This window comes from Anoplophora glabripennis, unplaced genomic scaffold, assembly GCF_000390285.2.
Source record: "Anoplophora glabripennis isolate ALB-LARVAE unplaced genomic scaffold, Agla_2.0 scaffold11, whole genome shotgun sequence".
NCBI classification, from domain to species: domain Eukaryota; kingdom Metazoa; phylum Arthropoda; class Insecta; order Coleoptera; family Cerambycidae; genus Anoplophora; species Anoplophora glabripennis.
The window spans coordinates 247,046-269,185 of NW_019416496.1; the positions used below are offsets into that span (position 1 = coordinate 247,046).

Genomic DNA, 22,140 nt, shown 5'->3' on the forward strand with positions numbered 1-22,140 from the left:
TTCCGTATAGATCGCTATATATATACACTCAAAATATGAGAAACCGCTCATTGCTTATCTCTCTCGCGAACGGGTGCCACAAACGAATACCTTTCCCGCGCTATTCTCAATACAGTTCCGCTGAACGATCAGTGAAAGTTCAGAACATTCGAATCCTAGCATGTCCAGTGTCTGTTTAGCCCATCTTCGACTCAGCTTGGTATCCTCAGTCGACTGCAAGAAAAGTTGAGGCTTCTGCGCCCCCTCAGTGTTTAGTTTCCAGTGAAGTAAGTGTTAAAATCGTGTGTCAGTAAATTTAATATTAGTTGGCGCCAAATTGTGCTGACCAATATTTTTGAGTTCCTTCAAAAAGTTAATACAAGTGTCTGCGTTGAAAAACTAATAAAACAAAATTTATAAAAAAATATAAAGGCCTTGATCTTTATAGAAAACAGTTATCAACTACTTTTTGTGCTGCGATATTTTTGGAATATACTCATTCTTTTATTTCGATTTAATGTAAAATTTAAACAATTTACCACTTGTCATAAAGTTGATAAAAGATAATTTTCTGATATAATTATTTAAGTGTTCTACTTTGCACTTTTTACACGAATAATTATATGAAAAAAATGTTGTTCCTCGCAAAAATCATATCAATTTGGGCGAATTACTGATTAAAAAATTTATAGTGACAAATTCTGATTCTAGTCACTGCAGGTTTTTTGTTACATTTAGGGGTGGCTGTGATAATGCCACACAACAATTGAAAGTATGTGGTCTATTAGGTTCTAAAACATAATCAATTATTTGTTATTTTTTCAAAGCTGTCCAGATCCAAGTAATAAGAATCAGGAATTTTTAAAACGATTGTTCGCGCTTATTTTCAAGATATTTTCAGCGGAATCTCGTATATAACACACAGTAACTGCGGTTTCCCGAGAAACTCTGTGTTTGTTTACTATCACTTTTTATTTTGACGACAGTCGTACGTAAGCTTACGTCAATAAGTCGACGTACTAGAGCGCCCAGAACTTACTCGTCATTTTTAAAGAATATCAACGAGGGTGTGCGTTTAGAACTATTTTTATAAATGTAATACATTGTTTTCAATGTTTTTGGAGAAACACCTACAAACAAATATTTACTTTTAAAATCTAAAAGAATTGAGTCTAATTTATATCCACAATAAATAAAACGTATTGCAAGTTATAAATAAGTATTCGCAATATGTTATTAACTATTCCAATTTTTATCAAAACAATGATCTGAACAACATTACTTAATTGGTATTTCTAGTTTATTATAACAAAATTACTTTGAAGCAAGATGTATATTAATAAAATTTCAAAGCTAGAATGAAATGAGCGCAAGGTAATATTTTTAGTCGTCCAAGGTAATCACAATACACAGGGTGTCCCGAAATGCATACGCCAAATTTTATTTGGTGACGGAACTTGTCGAAATAAGAGAAAAAGTTGCCGAAAAATGCGATACAAGGATATTCAATTTGAAATTCCTGAAAACGTTTTTTTTTTTAATAAAACAAATGAAATTTTTCATTTATCATCATTTAGAGGCACATGCTTCAAATGTACAAATTTACTTAAATATTTTAAATTTCTGTCCAGAAATATAATTTCCTACTTTAAATATAGCCAGCATTTAAAATATATATTTGATACTTACGGTTAAACGAATTCTATTCTTAATTTTATGATCCACATTAGTCCGGTCAAATTAGTGATAAAAATTGTGGTCAAATAACGAAAATTCCGACAGAGTTAAATGGAGACCTTTGGTACACCATTAGAAATAAAGTGTCAAGAGCCCCCATCGATCCCATGCGTGCTAAAAAAGTTATTCGGGATCAAAGGTCAAAATTTGAGGGTTTTTTTTTTGGATTTTTTTCGTAAACGGTAAGTTTTATCAAAAAAGTAGTTCTGAAAAAAATTATAGGCCTTAAAATTATCTACAAAAATGGTCCTTATACTTTTTTATTCAAATACAACTATTACAGTTGGTGAAGATGTTGACTTATTAATACCACTCACTCCAATTGATAAAATTATATACTTTTTAAAACCTGGAAAGGCTCAACAGCGAACAGAAATATATTCTTCAAAAAGTTTATCTGCTTATCCAAAATGCCAAAACCATATCTTATTTTTACATGCGATAACCGGCTGCGATACTACATCAGCAATGTTGTTCAGAAGGTGTAAAACATCAGTATTAAAATTATTTGGAAAAAAAGATTTGTAGAAATTGATTCTTCACCTCAAACAATAATCACAAAAGGAATTCGCTTTCTCCTGCTGTTTATGGACTCCAAAAAAAAATTGATTGTATAGATAAATATAGATATTTAACATTTGTAAAAAATACACGCTATTTTGTCTTCCTCCAACATCGGCTTCTGCTAATCAACACTTGTATCGAGTATACTATCAAGTTCAGACATGGCTAGGCAATCAACTGAACCCAGAAGACTGGGGTTGGAAATTAACAGATAATACTTTGGAACCGATTCAAACTTTACTCCCACCTGCTCCGGATAAACTCCTAAGCACTATTTTTTGCAATTGCAAAAAGTTTGTAGTGCTAAATGTGACTGTAGAAGAGTAGGGTTACTGTGTTCTCCAGCGTGTACTAATTGCCAAAGCCAGTCTTGCTCAAATGTCCAATTGAATACAACAGACGAATATTCATGTGATTTCGATGAAGAGACAGCAGATTCATCTTCATTTGAACAATTTATGAACATCCAGCAAGAAGAAGAGGAAGAAGAAGAAGAAGAAATCGAAAAAGACATGACTGTTGAAGTCGACTTTGAAGAGTATGAATCACATTAAAATATCAAAAGAAATCAGAACTACAGTTAAAGTCAATAACCAATATCAATATCAATAATCATCATGCAGTTAAAAGAGTATTGTCCCTGAAAATTCCGTCATAACAGTTCGTGGAGTAGGCCTACCGAGGAAACCACGTTAAAAAAAACGCACCTAAGTACACTACCTCACAGGTGGTGTGGAAATGTGTGCATATTACGTAGAACGTAACTCCTTCAACTATTAGAATCGCGATATCTCAGGAACGGTGATTCTTAGAAAAAAAAGTATAAGGACCATTTTTGTAGATAATTTTAAGGTCTATATTTTTTGTCAGAGTTACTTTTTTGATAAAACTTATCGTTTTCGAAAAAAATCTAAAAAACCTCAAATTTTCACTTTTGATCCCGAATAACTTTTTTAGCACATATGAGATCGATGGGGACTTTTGCTACTTTATTTCTAATGGTATACCCAAGGTCTCCACCAAAATTTAGCTCTGTCGGAATTTTCGTTATTTGAAATGTCTATTTTGACCGGACTACATAGATTTTATAGAAATATGTTTCGTATTGTATATTATGTATCGTTTGTTTAATACAAAACTGAATAGTTTTGGTCAAATGATTGTATATACTTATTTTAAAAATATATTTGGATATAAATATTTCTCAGTAACAAAAATATTTTCTTCCAAACTCACAACACCTAGTACAACACCCAGGATCGTTTGTAAGTTTAACCAACCAGGCATAGGTCGGTTTGGGACTTATTAATGGTCCTCATCATTATGTCTACACAACGATTGAGCTGCTTTCGCCTTCTTTCCGCGTTTTGGCGTTCACATTGACATTCAAGGCGACGCTCTTCAGTGTCGACAGCAAGTTTAAGTTTAAATTAGAATAAATATTTGTTCTGTTAGTTCACACCGCGAAACATGTGGCAGATATTGATACTCTGGGCTGGGCACAAAAACATTCAAATACAACAACCATACGCGTAAACATAAACAACTTTTTTACAACGTCACAAAATCAAGATAGGTTAAAAAATATGAGACCCGCATTTTTTTCATTTTGACCTCAATCAAGTCTTGAAGGAATTAAAATATCGTGACGTTATAACTTTTTTAAAATCAGTGAAATTCTTCAGTTTTACCAGATTCATCGCTAAACCGGCATATAAACAAGCTACAGTCCGTACGATATTTGTTGTGATATAATTCCAAGAAGGCCCCTGCGTCACTTTTTTGGAATTAACCGCATTCGACACCTGAGGTAGAAAGACATTGGCGTAAAAACTCAAGACACGCTCCTGGTGCAGCAAATTGCCATAGTAGTTCCGATAATATAACTTTATTGGCTTATTATTTTCTTGGAGTTCTATCTCAACAATATCGTATGGACTGTAGAATCTGTCGTATAAAATGATTTTAACAATGATTATATCCTTCTATTTCCTTCAGTTACCAAACGAATTATGGCGACATCTAGCGGAAGATGCGGGAAAAAATCTCCGCCACTGTCGTGTGAATAAAAATGGAACTAGCGCTCAAAAGTAGCAAAAATTAATGATAATACGTGTACAAAAATTGAGTTCTATATCTCAAATGGTTCCTGAGATATCCTCAAAAAACTGAAATGGACCCACGTTAATAAGAACTTTTTTTCTTAGAAGAATCACACTCGTCATTGTCCGACGTATGTTTTGAAACAGCCTGTATTTTCTAATAAAATTAAAAAATTTATTTTCAAGGAATTTACCCAGTCCTTTCTCCAAAATTAAGAAAATTCCACACCACAATCTGTTACTACTTAAAAGCTCGGAGTTTTATTAATGAAACGCTGATATTTTACGTCATATACATTTTTTTTTTTTTAATCAAAACACTACCATGCTAACCTAAGTCGAGCTTAATTTTATCCAAGGAGCATGTTTATTTTTATAGAGGTTTATATCAAGTTTTGAACATAAAATTATTTCATGCCGCGGTGCAAACCGTTTGATATTTTATATCTAAAACATTACTCAATGTCTTGTTATAGCAAAATATCTAAATTTGTTCGAGAACAACAACTGTATTAGTTGACGTCAACAAGAGGTCAGATTTCATTCAATCATCAAAAGACAAGTTAAATCGTTCATTGAGAATCTCATCGCATTATGATGTACGCATAAGAACGTCACAAAGCAGGGGTATGTAGGGGAACTCAAAATATGGTGATTTAACGCAACTTACTTTACCTAATGCTAAGCTGGGGTTTCAAATTTTGAAAAAATCAATATCTCAGTTAACTTAGAAAAACCAACTTTAGTACACGGTGTGAGTGTACCAAGGGCATTAATCGACAGTAAGTAGAGTTCAATTGAAGCATTTTAAAGGGTTGATAAGGGATGATGCACCATTAAAGTGTGACAGAATTTTTCAAGCCGTTGACGGACTTAAAAAATTATTACTTTATTTTATGGGAAATTTAATTCTAAAACTTTTCTTACTCTTGTTAGTTTTCAAAAAACTTTGTCGTTTTTAACAAAAACACGAATAATAATACATATTGTAGCTGTTATTTAAAATCTAAGTTCAAACTTGATCAGGAAAAACAAACAACTTAAACAACAGAAATAATATACAATTTACACTGATAAGTTATAGAAATTGTTCAAAATTTTCTCCCAGGCCATTAATCTTCGTCGAAAATTGTCTTCTCTATCCAACAACTGCTGATTGTTTCTAATGAATGTGCATTTATCCGCAACGCGATTCCACAACGTTCCCCAAAGAAAGAAGTCACATTTATTGGGGACTGGTGATCGTGGAGGCTAAGCGTGTGGGCAATTATTTCCTCTTCCAATCCATTTATAGACCATGAAATAAAGGTGAAAAATCATGGAGAACTCGTAAAAATTACTGGGCGTGATTTTATTGTTGGAAAGTCTTGGGAATGATAATACAAGAGGCGCCTCATCAAATGGGTCACGAAAAAAGTATAGCGTCATTGTTTTTTATCAACAAATAGGTCAAAAATTCGTCATTTTTCGTTCCACGCGTTATTGTAAAAAAAACTATTAATCTTAGCAAAAAAGTTCAACAGACGATTTGATCTAGAGAAACTCATCTTTAAAATGAGACTTTATAAGTTAAAATTGGTTTACAAACAAAAAAGTTATTGCAAAATTAAACGGTAAAAGTGCTTTTTCTTTAATTGTTAATAACTTTTTAAATAATTCATAAAATCTTACAAAACTTTCTCAAAATGTGAGTTTCTATATCCTTAAGAGATGTGCAAGAGATGGGCTCGATCGGTCAAATAGTTTTTGCAAAATTCCATTTATTTATCCCATTTTTGCAAAAAGGCCCATTTTCAAATGACTGTTCCGGGGGCAGGGTTATGACTAAAACATTCTTTTTAGGCTCATTTTCTTCGAAGGGACACCAAGTATCCTCTAGTTAAAAAAAATTATTTTTTTTTCAAATTTAGTTGTATATAATTGTTACCAAATAGAGGCACTTTTTTCCCTAATAAACAAATGAAATAACTCCGCGGTTTTTAACTTTTGAAAGAAGTTATATACACCATTCGAAAGCTCGTAAAAAAACCTAGAAATTGAAAAAAAATAAGTTTCTACGACCATTGGTCCGGAGTTAGAAATTTTTTTTTAAATCACAGAGCAATTTGTTATAAACATAAAGACCTGAAACTTTAACATTTTGTAAATGAAGGTTTAAACTTTATGCCGTGTTAATTTTAATTGAATGTGCCCATAATTGATCAATCCACAGCCCGTCAAAGTAAGGGTAAGCGGCAGTAGCCCCTCAGGGAGTGGTGGTGGGGGGATCTTGCTCTCAACCAGGAAAAAATTGATAATGTCAAATTTGTAATATCTCAGCTTCTATATAACGTAGAACCTTTTTTTTAAATTTTAATCTATAGTGATAAATTCAGCTTGCCGAAAGAAAAAGTCATTTCCCAGCTCTTTTTCCTGGCCTATTAGTATAAAGTTGCGTTAAACCACCATATTTTTGGTTCCCCTATATACCCATGCTCTGTGTCGGTTCTTATGCGAAACACCCTGTAAATGCAGCTGTTAACTAATTTCTAATATAAGATAAGAATAATTTGCTATTGTCGTGTATTTATAGTTCTAGGAACCATAAAAAGGTATGGAACGTAGAATATCCGAATCATTGAATTTACAGGTAAAACAACGCAACGGAATTTCTACCGATAAAGATAAACGTGCGGTGAAATTAAAATATAATAAAGGCCTGTACCACCTGTACCACCTTTTCTGTCCCAAATTTCACGGAACAGCTAATTGAGAGTATAAATCGAAGAAAATAACTAGGTATGGGTTGTAGGCACGTAGCCTTTTGCGGTTATTATCCCGGATGAGAGTGACGTTCTTAAAAGCGCAATCATAACGGTATGCAGTTGTCAAATGTTGATTTAAACGAATATTCCCGTTTACAAGGTTGCCACGAACTAAATCGTGGCATCCTTGCAATTTCTAGTCTCTTCCGTTTCCTACGCAGGCTTATTGATTTCAACGATCAAGTTCTAACTTCAGGACCAAATAACGAATTATAATAATATTAGTCCAACCAAAAAAAACTTGAACTCCAATCGAAAAAAGTTAAATCAGAAAGTTGTAGTTTTTTAAAAATCTATCGACTGGTATTTTTAAATATATCAATTGCTATATTACTTTAAAGGCAGGTATCCATTTGCATCAAATGCCCCGTAACGTAACACCGAACATGTTACGTTACAGCTAGTGAAGACGGAAAATTGTTGCATGGTACGTGTAACAAATTTGACACGCGTAACTAATCCGGGACGAACCATCAGTTGTCGGTTTTTAGCCGTCGCATCAACAGAATGCAACAGTAGGTACTTTCTGCCACATGTTGAAACGGGGTTACCCTTTTGTCCGTAACGTTGCCTGTTGCACATGTGATTTTGTCTTATTTTTTGTTTCGTCAGTCTTTCGTATATGGTCTTGGGTCAGTCTGGGAAGAGTGTGTTTTTCTGTGTTTGTGCCATGAAGTGGAGTAAAGAAAAAATTTCCGGAGATTTCCGTTTCTTATTCTTGAAAATTGTATGACAAATAAAAATATATGACGCTGCTGCTAACTGCAATTGCAGTGACGAATCCATTATTGTCCGTTATTGTCAGATTCATACTGCGAGTTTATGTTCCTGTGTCGTCTCGTAACCTTATTTTGTTACGTTACGGAATGAATGATACGACCAAAACCGCACATACTTTCGCAGCGAACCGTGTCACCTTTTGCAACAGGCCGTAACATGTTTGTTGTTACGTTACGGAGCATTGCCACAAGTGGATACCCGCCTTTAGAGATATATCGAAAAACCCGTCAAAAATCAACTTTTTTGTTTTTGCTGTATCTCTTGCAAATTAAGGTTTTGAAACTTGTTACTTGCTGTAGATGTAGCCCTCGGTACCGATACTGCTTCTATTTTCCTTATAAAGGGTGCCAACAAATTTACCCTTCATTCCTCTGAAACGATATGAGACCACCCTGTACCCCTACTATACCTATATTTACTTCTAATCAGTTTCCGTGACACACAAGCGTGATGGTATTTTAACAGATGTGATTTTGTCTATTATTCTAGAGTGACGATGCATGTTATCCTAGAATTATTCTCGTTAGATTCCTACTAAAACAGATACAACGTTCCAGAAAGTTAAGTTTGCGTGTTATTCCGATAAAAAACTCGAAAAAACATGTACATACTCACGGTAAAGGTGATATGTATGTCTAAATATGATTAATACAAAAACATTCGATTGATATATTGAAATTGTCAAGGAATGTAATCATTCAAAGGGCAAATATTTTTCAGATATATTTAGAGTTTTAGAACTTTTAAATATTTAAAATTAAAAACAGGTGCTTAATAAACTATAAATGCACAGATGTACTTGAAATTTATATAGCGTATTACCCAGTGCTCCCTCTGTGTGTCATATTTTTTTGAAATTTTTTTTGAATCTAGATTTTGAGATATTGTTGTTGAAAGTTGTTCATTTTAACATAGGTTTATATGGCGAAGATGGACGGTGCGGCTCTTTTTTTGCCCATAACTGAGAAAAAAATGTAGAAATTGTGAAACAAAACTTTTCCATAGATAGTACACAGTATTATCTTATTTTTGATGTAAAACTAATGTAAGTTTTGAACATAGTACAGCTGTATTAATTAGAAACAGAAACCAATAATTGCATTTCTGTCTGACTTGAGGATTAATGTGGCAACGTCGCAATCAGCTGACAGCAAGGAGGGAATACATTTGAAAGACTTGATAAAAACGAAATTGATTTCAAACATATACATTTTTCCTAAATCCCATGTACATTGTTATCAACAATAAATTATCCACAACAGATGATTTTTTGTAATGTTTTTAAAAAACTAGATTAATTAAAAAAGACTAGGAAGCTGTGATATATTTATTGGAATAAAAAATACAGTTGATAAATCCTTTTAATATATTTAATGGTTTATAAAAACATCGTAATCATTACCCAGCAATATTTAGGGTTACATAAAGTTTTCTTTACTTGATTAATATAATTAGTAATACTTGAGATAAAAGCATTTGTACGGAATAACAAAGGAACATAAATATTTCTCAGCAAACTTTATATCTAAAAAATTAGTTATAGTTGCAAAACTTTTGTAACATTACTAAAATAGAGATTAAAAACACGAACAGTGAGTAATAATGTAATTTCTATCACAGAACCTTCAAAATTGCATCCAACATTTTCTTTGACTTGGACGAGAGATGGGCGCGAGTGTCATTTCATTTCTTTAGAACTAAATTAACATAATTCTCGTTGTTTTACCAGTTCACATGATTTACGGATTTTAAATAAAGGATACAAATCTTCGCGAGGATAATACGATATATTTGCTATATATAATAATTATATTGTACGTAGTTTACACACAATACATTTTTGAACGCGTACGCATCTTTACCCGAATTTGACGCGCAATATCTCCGATGTCCGAGGTCTGTAGGTTCGCAGTGTGTACAACTGCTAGTCAATTATTAGCGCTATTGCCACATCTACATAGTCTTTATGCGTTCATTAAATATAATTTAAAACTACTTAAATATGATATTTGTGTATGATATATATGTGCATATTAGTAGATTTCTTTGCTATACTCGTATGTATATAGATAATGTTTATCGTAAATAATTTCAATAGAATTTAATTTTTTCAAATTGGCAGCGGGCTTTAGCCCCATAAGAAAAGCATAGGACCCCCCCTGCGTTCCTCACTTCCCTCGGACCCCGATATACCTCCATAAGTGTGCACATGGTGCTTTCGGACCATTAGTTTTGCCACAATTACAATTTGAATTTTTTGGTGTCCTATTTTGCAAAATGAACTGAAAATACGTGTGAAAATGTATGTATTCGCAGCGTTCATAGAATTTTAATCAGGTGAACGTTTAAGTATTATGTCTTTTCCGTGTGGCAGATTTACATACCAACAGGTCTTGATAATGATATTATAGAAAATAACACAAATCCACAAGTCGCTGTGGTCTCTGACGTCTGTAGATGTATATTTCTGTTATCCTCAGAAACCAATCTAGTGAACGGCACTTGTTTCGAATTATTTTGGTTTTCGTCGCCAAAAACCATTTACGATTCATCCATTCACATAATTTTCTTGTTATTTTAAGTTACTAGTTTAGTTTACTATCCTATTTTGCTTTTTTATATATAACCTCAAAGTCGTTAATAAAATAAATGTCTTCCGTCTCTACAATTTCACACTGAAACTCCTCTAAATACGAGGAAAATTATGCCTCAGAACCAAACCACTGTTGCATATAAGAATAGCTACGTTATCGTAATTTGCAAGTAAGATCAGCATGTTTTATTAATTAATCGAGCCCCGCCCACATAACTGAATAAAACTTGGTATAAATAAACTAGGATCCTGTTTTTGTTTTTCGATTGCTACGTAAACATAAATGAATACGATCATACGTGAGGGTTTAGTTAGACCATTATCTTTGTCCTCGTTATTCTTATGGTTTTAGAGACAGACAACAGGCTCATCAGTAGGATCGGTGATCTTGTCCTTCGGAAATTAAACCAGTTTATGTTAAAAAGTGTCGTTAACAAGGTTTTAATGTTAAATTTTACGCCTGTTCGATTTCATGTGCCATTACATTCAAAACCAGCAATCCAAAATGCCACAGCTGTTAGCGAACCATTAGATTTCTCATTATAGCTTCCGAAGGCCCCTAATTACACAGCCCCACAAAAAAAGGATCGGATCTAGTATTCAGACCCATGTAGGTATTTCCACGTATTTTTTCCGCTGAATCCGAATTTGCCTTCAGATTTGGCCCAACGGGTCCTAGTTTTCAGGAAAATTAAGAGAACAGGTCAAAATCACAAAAAACGTCATTTATGATCGACGAAAGTTATAAAAAATCAAATTATTCTACCAGCTCACTAGAAGTATGATTTTTCACTCGTTTAATTCCAATTTATCATCATAGAGTCAGACAAGCTGGTCCAATGTTTGTTTTGACCTTGATAATATGCACATTTCATGCAAATAGACATAAATATAATAACTTAATTATTACTTTGTATAAAAAATAAAATAGTGACGTAAATAATTATTTCTCACAATTACATTTAGAAATAATTTTCCACAACAATCGATTCGATGACGGTTTCTTCCATTTTATGGATACCATCTTCGACCAACGTAACATTGAAAGTATACAACTAGCTCTTTGATAAAGCATAGGTATTAAATTTAATCAAAAAATGATATCTTGATATAACTAAAAGTCAAAACGAAAAAAGATATATAAAAACTGCTGACATTTTCTCGTCTTTGTTTCCTACTGATTACAAAAAATGCAAAGGTTGCAAGTTAATGCATGCAAACCTTGTATGAAAGTTCACCGTTTATATATGGCTCCTTAAGGTCAATAACAACAATTGTCTCGTTCAACGCTTTTCGCGATTATAGTTCACATCGTTATCGATGCCACTTTCTTCTGACAAATACTTAGACTTTCACAATGGTCGCATGGGTTATCATTGACATTTACACATTGTAAAACAATAACTATTGTCCTTAGGCGTATACTTAATCATACAGGTGAGGTTCTCATCAACATTCTTCCAATGAAACGAGACTATTTAAATAAACAACTTAAGTTATGTTAAGTGACTATAAAATCATTAGCATCCTCGCTTATTTATAGAAATTACCGAATAGCGAGAGAAACGTACGAGGGAAGTCAAAATGTTGCACTTGTTCCGCTAAAACGTCAATACCGCCCCAAAAAAGTTTAAGAACCTCTGTTTTACTAGATGACTCAACGGCATAGATACAAGAGATGTTTTAATATTTCCATCAATTGCAAGGTCGACACGATTATTAAATTTAAATTAGCTGTTACATCCTGACTTCACTAATTCACTTACAGATGTCGAAAAATCATACAAACATGCATTGATTTATACAATTTAAGTACATATATGTGCTTCCAACGTTGCAAAGGTGATTCATAGTTGGAAGCCAGTCTTAATTGGCATAAAATCGACTTAGCAGAAGGTGACGTGAACGCTGACATCGAATTATAAGGCAAAGGAGGCCATTGAAATTCTTCAACTGACCATAACTCCATTTCACATGGTTATGTGACCACGCGTGGAACCTCACTATGCCGTGTATATATCTCGCTAAAGAACAGGGCTTTGTATAAGACAATCACATTAAAGATAGATCAAAATTAACATACAGTGGCTACAGAAGTAACTGGGTAAGTTATTCTGCTTTTGTTTTTGTCTCTAATCTTTTATATAAGGTCGCCGATAGGTATGGAAGCGGTCGATTATCTCCTAAAGTAAGATAGCTATCGAAAAATCAAGACGCAAACGTTCTAGGGTTATTAAAGAATCTATTACAATAAAGAAAAATTAAGTACATAGGACCAGTAAAAACACATTTCAATTCTTCTCGAAATACTAAACAAAATTCATATAGCACATCATGCACCTAAACTTAACAGTTTTCGAGATATCGAACTTTGAAAGTAACTTTTTCTACTCTCAAATTTATAAAAGAAAAAGGACCACAAATTATGGATATTTATTTTGAAAATAACACAAGGTGGAGGACACGGATATGATTTAATTTTATTATTAGTTTTTTTACAAAAAATTATTTTTTAATGAATGTCCTGGATATTTTAAATTTTATGAAAATAATAGTTATGCTAGGATAGAAAAAAAATAAATAAAATAAAATAAATATTTTCTTTGGTATTCCATTTTATAAGGTGCTCAAAGTGTTCACCAACATGTATAAAATAAAAACGCCTAGAAATAAAATGCTAAAGGTAATAAATAATAATTTGCATATGTGCAGAAAACTTCTATTATATGTTCATTTGGCCAACAACATATTTTAATTAATTATGTCCCCGAACAATTTTATTATATCGACGGTAAATTTCGTTTTGTTCCGTTTCAAAAGGTCTCCAAAATGCCATGTTGTAATAATATTAGTAAACAAAATATCCCTCTCATTTCTCCCTTTCACAATTGTAATATCAATGATTAATAAAAGGTGCCTACAATAAATTAAAACTACCTGAATCACAACAAATTCCGCATTACTGCACTGCACTGCTAGGCAATTTGTCAACAACTTGTCAACAACTGAGATGTATTGCCCAGTTGCCCAGTGCAACTGTATTATACGCTAATTACCCGCGCGCGCATTCCTCAACTGGGCGTATACATTTTTACCACTCCCACGTTTATTCGACCAGACCTGTATTTGGGTATGTCTAAATAAATATGGGAACAAGTTTTTCAAATTTCAAGTCTTATCCTTTCCTACAACTGTTCGATACTTTGCGGCCTAGTTTTGTAGACTACATATTTATGTGACCCCATAGAAAAAAGTGAAGCGGGGTCATATCGGGAGACCTAGCTGGGCATTCAATTGCCCCTTTGCGTCCAATCCATTTATCAGGAAAAGTTTCACCTAGATATCGGGATGCAATTGATGAAAAATATCCACTACCAACCTTCGCAATTTCGTATTCTATCACATATTCTATGATCATTAAAACCTTAATACGTTCGGTTTCACTTAAACGTGTCAATATTCACACTAAATGCATTATTTCACACTAAATGCATTATTGACATGTGTATTAAGATAATCAGTATTAGACAAAAGAACGACGCGGCGTTGTTATGGAACTAGAAACTTTCAAAGATAACTTGATGGACTATGAACTTAATGGACTAAAACATGTTTATGTAATTTATAAGAAAATGATTTTCAAAGTTCTCGGAAAGGTTAAGTTAGGTACATGATGTGCTATATGAATTTTGGGTTATTTACTTTACTACTTTAACTGAATTGAAATTTAAAAGAAAAACGTCTATTTCAGGACTGCCAGAAGACGAAGATGATCGTCAAAGCGACGACGCTACTGTTACTTTTCCGCTGCTGTCAGGTATGGGCGCAAGTCGACAACGCTTGTTGCGGTGGCAGGAACCTTATCACGGTAGAAAAGAAATGCCTCGACGGTGAAATGAGAAAATTGTCTTGCGATTCTCTGATAATGGTGTACGCTAACGACAGCGAGATGTCCGTTGACGTAAAGGGCAATCTGATGTACGTGGACAGCGACGAATTCATATCTCCAAACCAGTAAGTGAACATGTGGTTAAATTATATCTTTGTGAGGGTTATCATCTATTTTAATACGCTTTCCTGCGCTATTAAAAAATTAAGTTTAGTTCAATGGGGTCCAACTTATAGTGGTATGGTGACGATCCAACATTTCACGTATTTGGCTTATTCTTTTTCTACAATTGCTAGTAATTGTATGTTTAACTTTTTTACCATAACGTTTTCTATTAAGCCATTCCATGATTTCCCCAGTTCTCCACGCAGATGTTGGCCATTTTGCTATTCTACGACTATGGTGAGGCGCATTATCTATGACAATCACTACAAACCATTATTCGATTACCCCACTGTCCATATCCCCATTGTAAGCTCCTATTTCGATAAAAATCCTCAGTCACTTTCGACATCTGTAATTACTAATCTCCGTCCTTTTCAAAAGGATGTTTTTATCCCGTACAACTCCTAAAAATGATTATCGTCTGTTGTTGATATTTAAATCTTGCCAAACCTTGTAGACCGTATGTCCTTCATTTTCCTACGTTTCAACAACCACGAGTTCAAAAGCTTAGTTTTTTCTTTTTTTTTTTTTATAAAAAATATCCATTCCCTCATGATCACATAAACCAAGTGTGTCATGAGACAAAAAGTGAGATACAATACACAATTCTCACACACAACATTGTTATAAAATGAAAGACATACATTCGTTGATTGATAACACAGGTCAACAAGGGTCAAGAAGCAGACACACTAATATGCATTCCCGAAGGATTTTGGTGCGCTGAATCCGAACCTGCCACAGAATTGCTCTATCACGTCAGGTTGTTGAGATATCCTAACCTAAAAGTGCAAAAAACACTGTTTTTTCGTCATATTTGAGGTTATGTAGTAATTCTTTTTTTTTTAAATAAGTACATATAATTTAAAAGTACGAGGCTCCCTCTTTCGAATGCCGTTGAGTTTGCTCCAATATCTTTTTTTTTTCGTTGAGATATCACATGTTGAAATTTCCAATTTATCAGTTTCTTAATATGCGAAAATCTACTAAGGATCCCTTAGACGTCAAACAGTTGATTGCAGTTCAGAAACTTCATACTCAGAAACCTTTAATCCATACGAACTCAAACTCACAAACTCCAAATCCACAAACTCACAAACCCCAAACCCACAATCCCTAAACCCACAAACCCCAATCCCACAAAACCCGAACCTACAAACTCAAAACATACAAACCCCAAGCCCACCAACTCCAAACCCACAAACCGTATGGGTATGAAGTCTAAGGGATCCTTAGTAGATTTTCGCATATTAAGAAAACTGAGAAACTTAAAAATTTCAACATGTGATATCTCAACGAAAAAAAAAAAAGATATTTGAGCAAATTCAACGGAATTCGAAAGAGGGAGCCTTGTACTTTTAGATTCAATGTATTAGTTCTTTGAAAAAGAATCGATGGCATTACTACATAACCTCAAATATGACGAAAAACAGTGTTTTTTGCACTTTTAGGTTAGGATATCTCAAAAACTTGACGTGATAGAGGAATTCTGCTGCCAGATTCGGATTCAGGGCACCTAAATCATTCGGAAATATATATTCAAATTTCTGCTTCCAAAAAAAGTTAATTTTGTTGGTCTGTGTAATAATTGTATTGAGAAAAGTAATAACCGTTCCCGGCATTTCAGGTACTGCGTGTCGAAATTGCAGAAAAACAACAGAGACATCTACACCATTTGCTACGAAGAAGAACCGCAAGATGTGAGAATTATTAACGTCACACTCTCGTTTGTTTCCGTCTTTTTCATCATACTGACGATATGCGTCTACATGATGGTCCCCCAGTTGCTAGACACCCAGGTAAGTTCAGACTTCAACCAAAAACGTTTTTTTGCTGCATTTTACTCACACCGTTTGTGGGCACACAAGCTACTACATACAAGGCGCGTCCAAAATAAACAATTTTGAACAAGCGGCATCGCAAATTACAAATTTCTTTGCACCAAAAAGTTATTTGAGTTTCAAACTAACTCCATTTTATAGAAAATCTGCTTTAGAATGGGGGAAAGTCTGTTATTTGTGCATTAATTCACATTTAGATAAACCCTGTAATAAAATCTATAAAAATGTATTGCTGGTGGCATAATATTTCTTATACTGATCTCAATGTCTCAGGGCATATGCCTGATGCAATCCATAACCGGACTGGGCCTCAGCTTCATCCTCCTGGGCGTCATCAACCTCACCCAGTTCATCCCCCACCACCACTGCCGGCTGATCGCCTACTTGATGTACTTCTCGTTCTTGTACGCCTTCTTCTGGCTGAACATCCTCTGCTTCCACATTTGGAAAATGATAGTGTAGGTATTTCCTTTTTTTGCCTCGCTCTTTTTTAAATGAGACTTCATTTTCCAGTAATCCGCAGATATTGCGGTCTATTAAACGCTGGAAGATGATCTACCACATAGTCGGCGTCGGTGGATCCCTGCTCCTCCTGCTGTTCGTGCTCACGGCTAACTACTCGGGCTACGAGTTTTTCAACGGCATCCACCCGGGGATAGGCGACGCGAAGTGTTGGTTCAAAGGTGAGTGTCAAAGATCATTTATTCTGAATAAACTTTAAAATGATATGTGAACATCCTGAAGTCCAGTACTGACATCTTTTCATGTTTACCGGATATGAATACTCACATTTTATTTCTTAGGGCACTAATTGATATTAAATTTCTCTAGTTCCTATTCCAATATTTTATCTAAAAGCACAAATCAGTTTTATTGCCTGAAAAGCTATACTGGCGATGAAAGTTATTCTTGAAGATAGGTCTAAACGTTGATTCCATGTTTCAGATTCAACGACTACCTTCATATACTTCTACGGGCCCATATCGGTGTTGCTCTGCATCAATATCGTTTACTTCGTGTGGACCACCATGGTGTTGTGTGAACAGATGAAACGGTGCTCAGAAAAGACGGCCAAAGTACAGAAATTCAGGTAATTCTGACACAATCTTAAATAAATCAAAACATCACTAACCGTAACATAAAGCCTCACATCTAACATGTCATCGTCTAGTGACGTCATTATCAGTGGTCTAGCTATCGCAAACTGCGGAAGTTGGGCGAGGAAAGTGAGTAGGGCCGGACCAGGAAGCGCAGCGTATATCTTTGTGACCGGCAAATTCCAAACGTTGACATTATTCTATTGAAAAATAAATTTATCATTTGCATTGTTTTAAGATCATAGATATTACTGCATTGTTTACAAAAACATTTTAAAGAAGTTAAGATTGTAAAATTAGACCATGATCTCTATCTCAGATTAATAATCCCGTTTGTTTATTATTAAAAATAGTGATTAGTGAAATTTTAAATCATATGAGAAAATAAAAAAAATAGTACTGAAGTAGGCGCACCATATTAGGAAGCCAAAAATATTTATTTACTTAATCCTTTCAACAGAAAAGTTGGGGAAAAAGATTTTTTCAGCCCAAAGTGAAATACACCGTGGCACAAAAAAGTTTTGGCAGCTTAAATGCGTCCTAATGGTCGCTTGTGGCGCCCTCTAGAAGATACAACGAAATCGTCCATAAATTCGAATTTCTCATCCCAAAAAAACCCCGGATACGAAATTGTAACTAGTGAGGTAACTTACCCCCTAGAGAAAAAAAAAACGATTTCGAGTTATAAATTTTATGAACAAATAAATAGAAATACTTGATGAACATTACATTTTATTAATTATTATGAATGAATATTTATAGTAATTGTACAGTTATTACATTTAGTAATATTTATAAAATCTGAATAATTATTCTCCTCACGTTTACTAATTGTCACATTTTTCTCAAAATGATTTAGCCGCTCCATTTTAGTCACAGGAGGCTCAATATTATGTGACTGTTGAAAACTGTTGGCTATTTCATTTTTGTTACTTAAACTGTCAGCAACATAACTTTCTGCAATTGTGACTGATTTTCACCCATCATATCTCTTGATTGCCAATACATCAACTCCTGTATTAGCCAGTAACGTTACCGATGTTCTTCGGAATGAATGGCCTGTATATGTTTCAGGATGTTATAGTTTCAAAAACTGTGCAATCTTATTAGGTGTCATAGAAAGAGTATTCTTGCCGACTGGTTGGTTGTAATATCTACCTGCTTGATGGCGCATAAAAAAGCGTGAAATTTTAGTTTTAATTTCCAAACTATTCTTGATATATTTCTTGAGAATTTCTAAGTGAGAAACAGAACCCAGACGAGAAGTAAACGTACGTGACATGCCATTGTACTGTAACTACAATAAGGTCATCCAAATTTTTGAAATTGACGTTGTCCAAAGGAAGTTTGCATAATTCATCAGAAATGCATGCTCCTGCAATGCCTAAGACCGTCACTACCTTCATTAGCAAATATGTGTTATCGGGTGCCTGAACGAGAAAATCGTTGACTTGTTCTTTTGTAAAAACGTTTGACTTTTTAGGCGTATAGCCGTCATTCAAAAATGCTTTCAGCTTGGGGTATTTTGATATATCCACGTTTTGCTTTGAGTATTCACTCCACAAACTCGCCGTTGATTTTAAAGTTCTCGACTTCTCCATGAAATATGCTAGCAGTGACAGTATTTTTGTTCTGGCACCATTCTTTGAAATTTCTATATGTTTGTCTCGGGTTATAAAAATTCGCAGGTAGCATTTGCTGCGCTTTCTATTTGAATATCATTTAGAAATAATAATTCAAAACCAACAAAATTGCAACTTTTAGGTAGCTTCATTTATAAACACTTTAGAAACGACAAAATCCAAACAACCAAGGCGATTTTGCAAGATTTCGAATAATGTCAAAATTAATTGATTAAGAAATGTCAAAAAATAAAACTTAATCTTTATTTCATGAACCATAAAGAACTGTAGGAGCGAATAAAATGTTATACACCACGCAGCAGTTAAGTATAATCTATCAGTCTCGGACTCTATTGTCAGCCCTCGCTCCGCTCGGGCGCAAAATCGTCCTCGTTTGGTAAATAATACTTAGGTACCTCCTTTATGGTGTAAAAAACTATTGGACTAAGACAAGTTTAGTTAAATCGACCTATTTTGAGCCATACCATATAAAAGATGCGCTGACAATGTTATTAATAACTATATTAAATAACAACGGGCCCAGGATTGATCCCTGTGGTCCCTTGACAGGCCTGGAGAACTGTTCGAGGTGAAACCCCTATAACATGCAAATTGCTGTCTACTACAAAGAGATAAACAGTGAAATGAAAGACCATACACTCGATATCGTTTCGTTTCATTGCTTTATCGAATCCCATATCTGTCATGGAGCCTTTGTCTCTGTTCTTACAAAGAAATATTCGTTCTAGGTTACTCCTATGCATCAAACTGTTCTTCGTCATGGGCATATCATGGATATTCGAAGTAGTGTCGGCTCTATTCGAAGAAAACACCTCCAGGTGGATCTGGTAAGCAATACTTCAAAAACGGTAGAAAATAAACTAAATCCTGCCGTTATTTCCAGGGTTATACCTGACGCCCTTAACGCTCTCCAAGGCTTCCTCATATTCTTAATACTGGTCGTCTTCCGGAAGAAAGTCGTCAGAGCCCTGGCGAATAAGAAAATCTTCAATGCGGTAAGGCTGCCCGCCAAGTGGAAGAACGCCCAGGACGACGAGTGCGAAGAACTGGAAGAGGAACTGAGCCTCTCGGCTGTCTACGAGAAAAACGAGAAGAAAGCGGACATACCCGCTTGAATACTTGAAAGGGAAACGGGTGCCTCCAGCCGTATTATTCTGTATATGAGAGAGAGTTGAAAATTTTCCAGTCTAGGCTATGTAAGAAAGCAGACATTCAATTTTTCGGACATAAAAAATAATTTCCTTAATATCCAATGAAAAGCGAGGATAATGGAAGACTATAACAATATCGTACTGAATATATAGGGTGGCTCAAATTATAAAAGTTGCCTAATATTTTACTAAAACGTTCCTCGAAATTAAGTCATCTGGAAAAGACACTTCTTTTTTATTTTGGCCCTTAACTTTATAACGTTAATAATTTAGTGGAATTTGGTTTTTGGGCATAAGACTCTACTGATCGCAACAGTTTTTCCATATTTTTCGCTGTTTTTGAGATGCAAAAATTTACTTTTTTCTTGTTGCTAAATACTTGTTTTGATTGGAAAATTTTCGCCCAACCCTCGTAAGTGATTCGGATTTAAAGCGCGTTGTTTTGATATTAGAGACATTAAAACGACAGCTTGGTGGATCCTACGCTTAATAGCTCGGACCTAGAAAAAATAGACTGCGCGCTGCTGCACAAAACCGGCGACCTAAAATCCATGGCCAACGTACAAGGTCCAACCTCTCTGACGCTTGCTTTACGCCAGCACCAAGAACAGATTTACACAAAACCTTCATCAGGCCAAATAGTACTTTAAAATTCACCGTTTTCTTTCGTGAAATTAATTTGTTTGACCTTAGTTGGCCATTTTTTAGGTACCTCGCCATGGAGGCGCAATTTCGATTGTTTCTAGATCCGTGCATAACTTACTCGGATTTTTAAGTTGGCCATGTATTGGCATGGTAACGTAGTGCGAATCGCACGTGTCATTACGCATAAATTGTGGATTTACTCTCGAAATGGTCCCGATCTAACAGCAGGGGTCTAAAAGTGCGACGCTTTAATTAACTAAAGGTATAATTGTAAGAAAATGTTTCTAGTCTATAAATATTAATTATCTACAGAGCATTGTGACTGCAAAGAAATTACTCGGCCCAAGAAACTTTTTCTGGTGTATTTCCCTCTAAACGAGTTTCATTTCATGTCAGTGACAATGTCTTATGTTGTATTTTATGTAAACGTCAAAGTTATTTGGCCCGTTCCACCGAATTTGACTATTGTCAATTTTCTTTACAGTATATAGTGGAGCAAACCTATTATAACGACGTATATATTCTCAGCAGTGCCAAGAATAATTATAATGTTCTCTATTTTTTACGTGTAATGTATATAAACGTTGTAATAAATAAAATATACTTAATTAATTCTCGAATAGAAATGTAAACTTTTATTTCGATTAAGGAAGCTTCTTTCTGTTTGATATTATAAGCAGAATGCGACAGATCCAATGTATAATACAGTAAATGTCATATTGCGCATCCCTACGGCCATGTTATGACGTCAGGTGGAGATTAACTAACGATTTTTAACATTAATGCCTATTAATAACGACTTCTTCAACTTCGTTCCGTTTTTGGTTGTACAACGGACTACCAAAGCAAATCCTTTAATAAAGACATGATGTTTTCCATTATCCAAATAATGAAAACATTTTAAAAATCTGGGTTGAATCTTGACGACGTAAATATATATTCAACACCAAAAATTTGTTCGAGGCATTTTAAAACATCATACTATGTTGGTAATTATAAAATTTTATTCAAAAACTAGCAACCACCGAATTTTTATTTTCAAATTTTACCTCTTTTAAAACAGTTTAAATGTTTGACAAAAAATTTGTCGTATCCAAGAAAAATTCTGAAAAACCTGCACAAGAATCACCAAATAATGTTGAAAATAGTT

At 34.3% G+C, this 22,140-nt stretch overlaps 2 protein-coding genes across 3 annotated transcripts in view; one reads left to right on the forward strand and one right to left on the reverse strand.

Annotated features, from left to right (window-relative positions):
- LOC108907965 (intron-binding protein aquarius) overlaps positions 1-22,140 on the reverse strand; it is a 94,184-nt gene that overhangs the window by 53,026 nt on the left and 19,018 nt on the right. The gene's annotated exons all lie outside the window — the stretch shown is intronic.
- On the forward strand, positions 35-21,616 carry LOC108907981 (G-protein coupled receptor Mth2). Its single transcript, XM_018711876.1, has 8 exons — positions 35-266; positions 14,311-14,573; positions 16,241-16,412; positions 16,728-16,912; positions 16,968-17,137; positions 17,400-17,544; positions 19,923-20,021; positions 20,078-21,616. The coding sequence occupies exons 2-8, from the start codon at positions 14,329-14,331 to the stop codon at positions 20,307-20,309; spliced, it is 1,248 nt and encodes a 415-aa protein (XP_018567392.1). The 5' UTR covers positions 35-266; positions 14,311-14,328; the 3' UTR covers positions 20,310-21,616.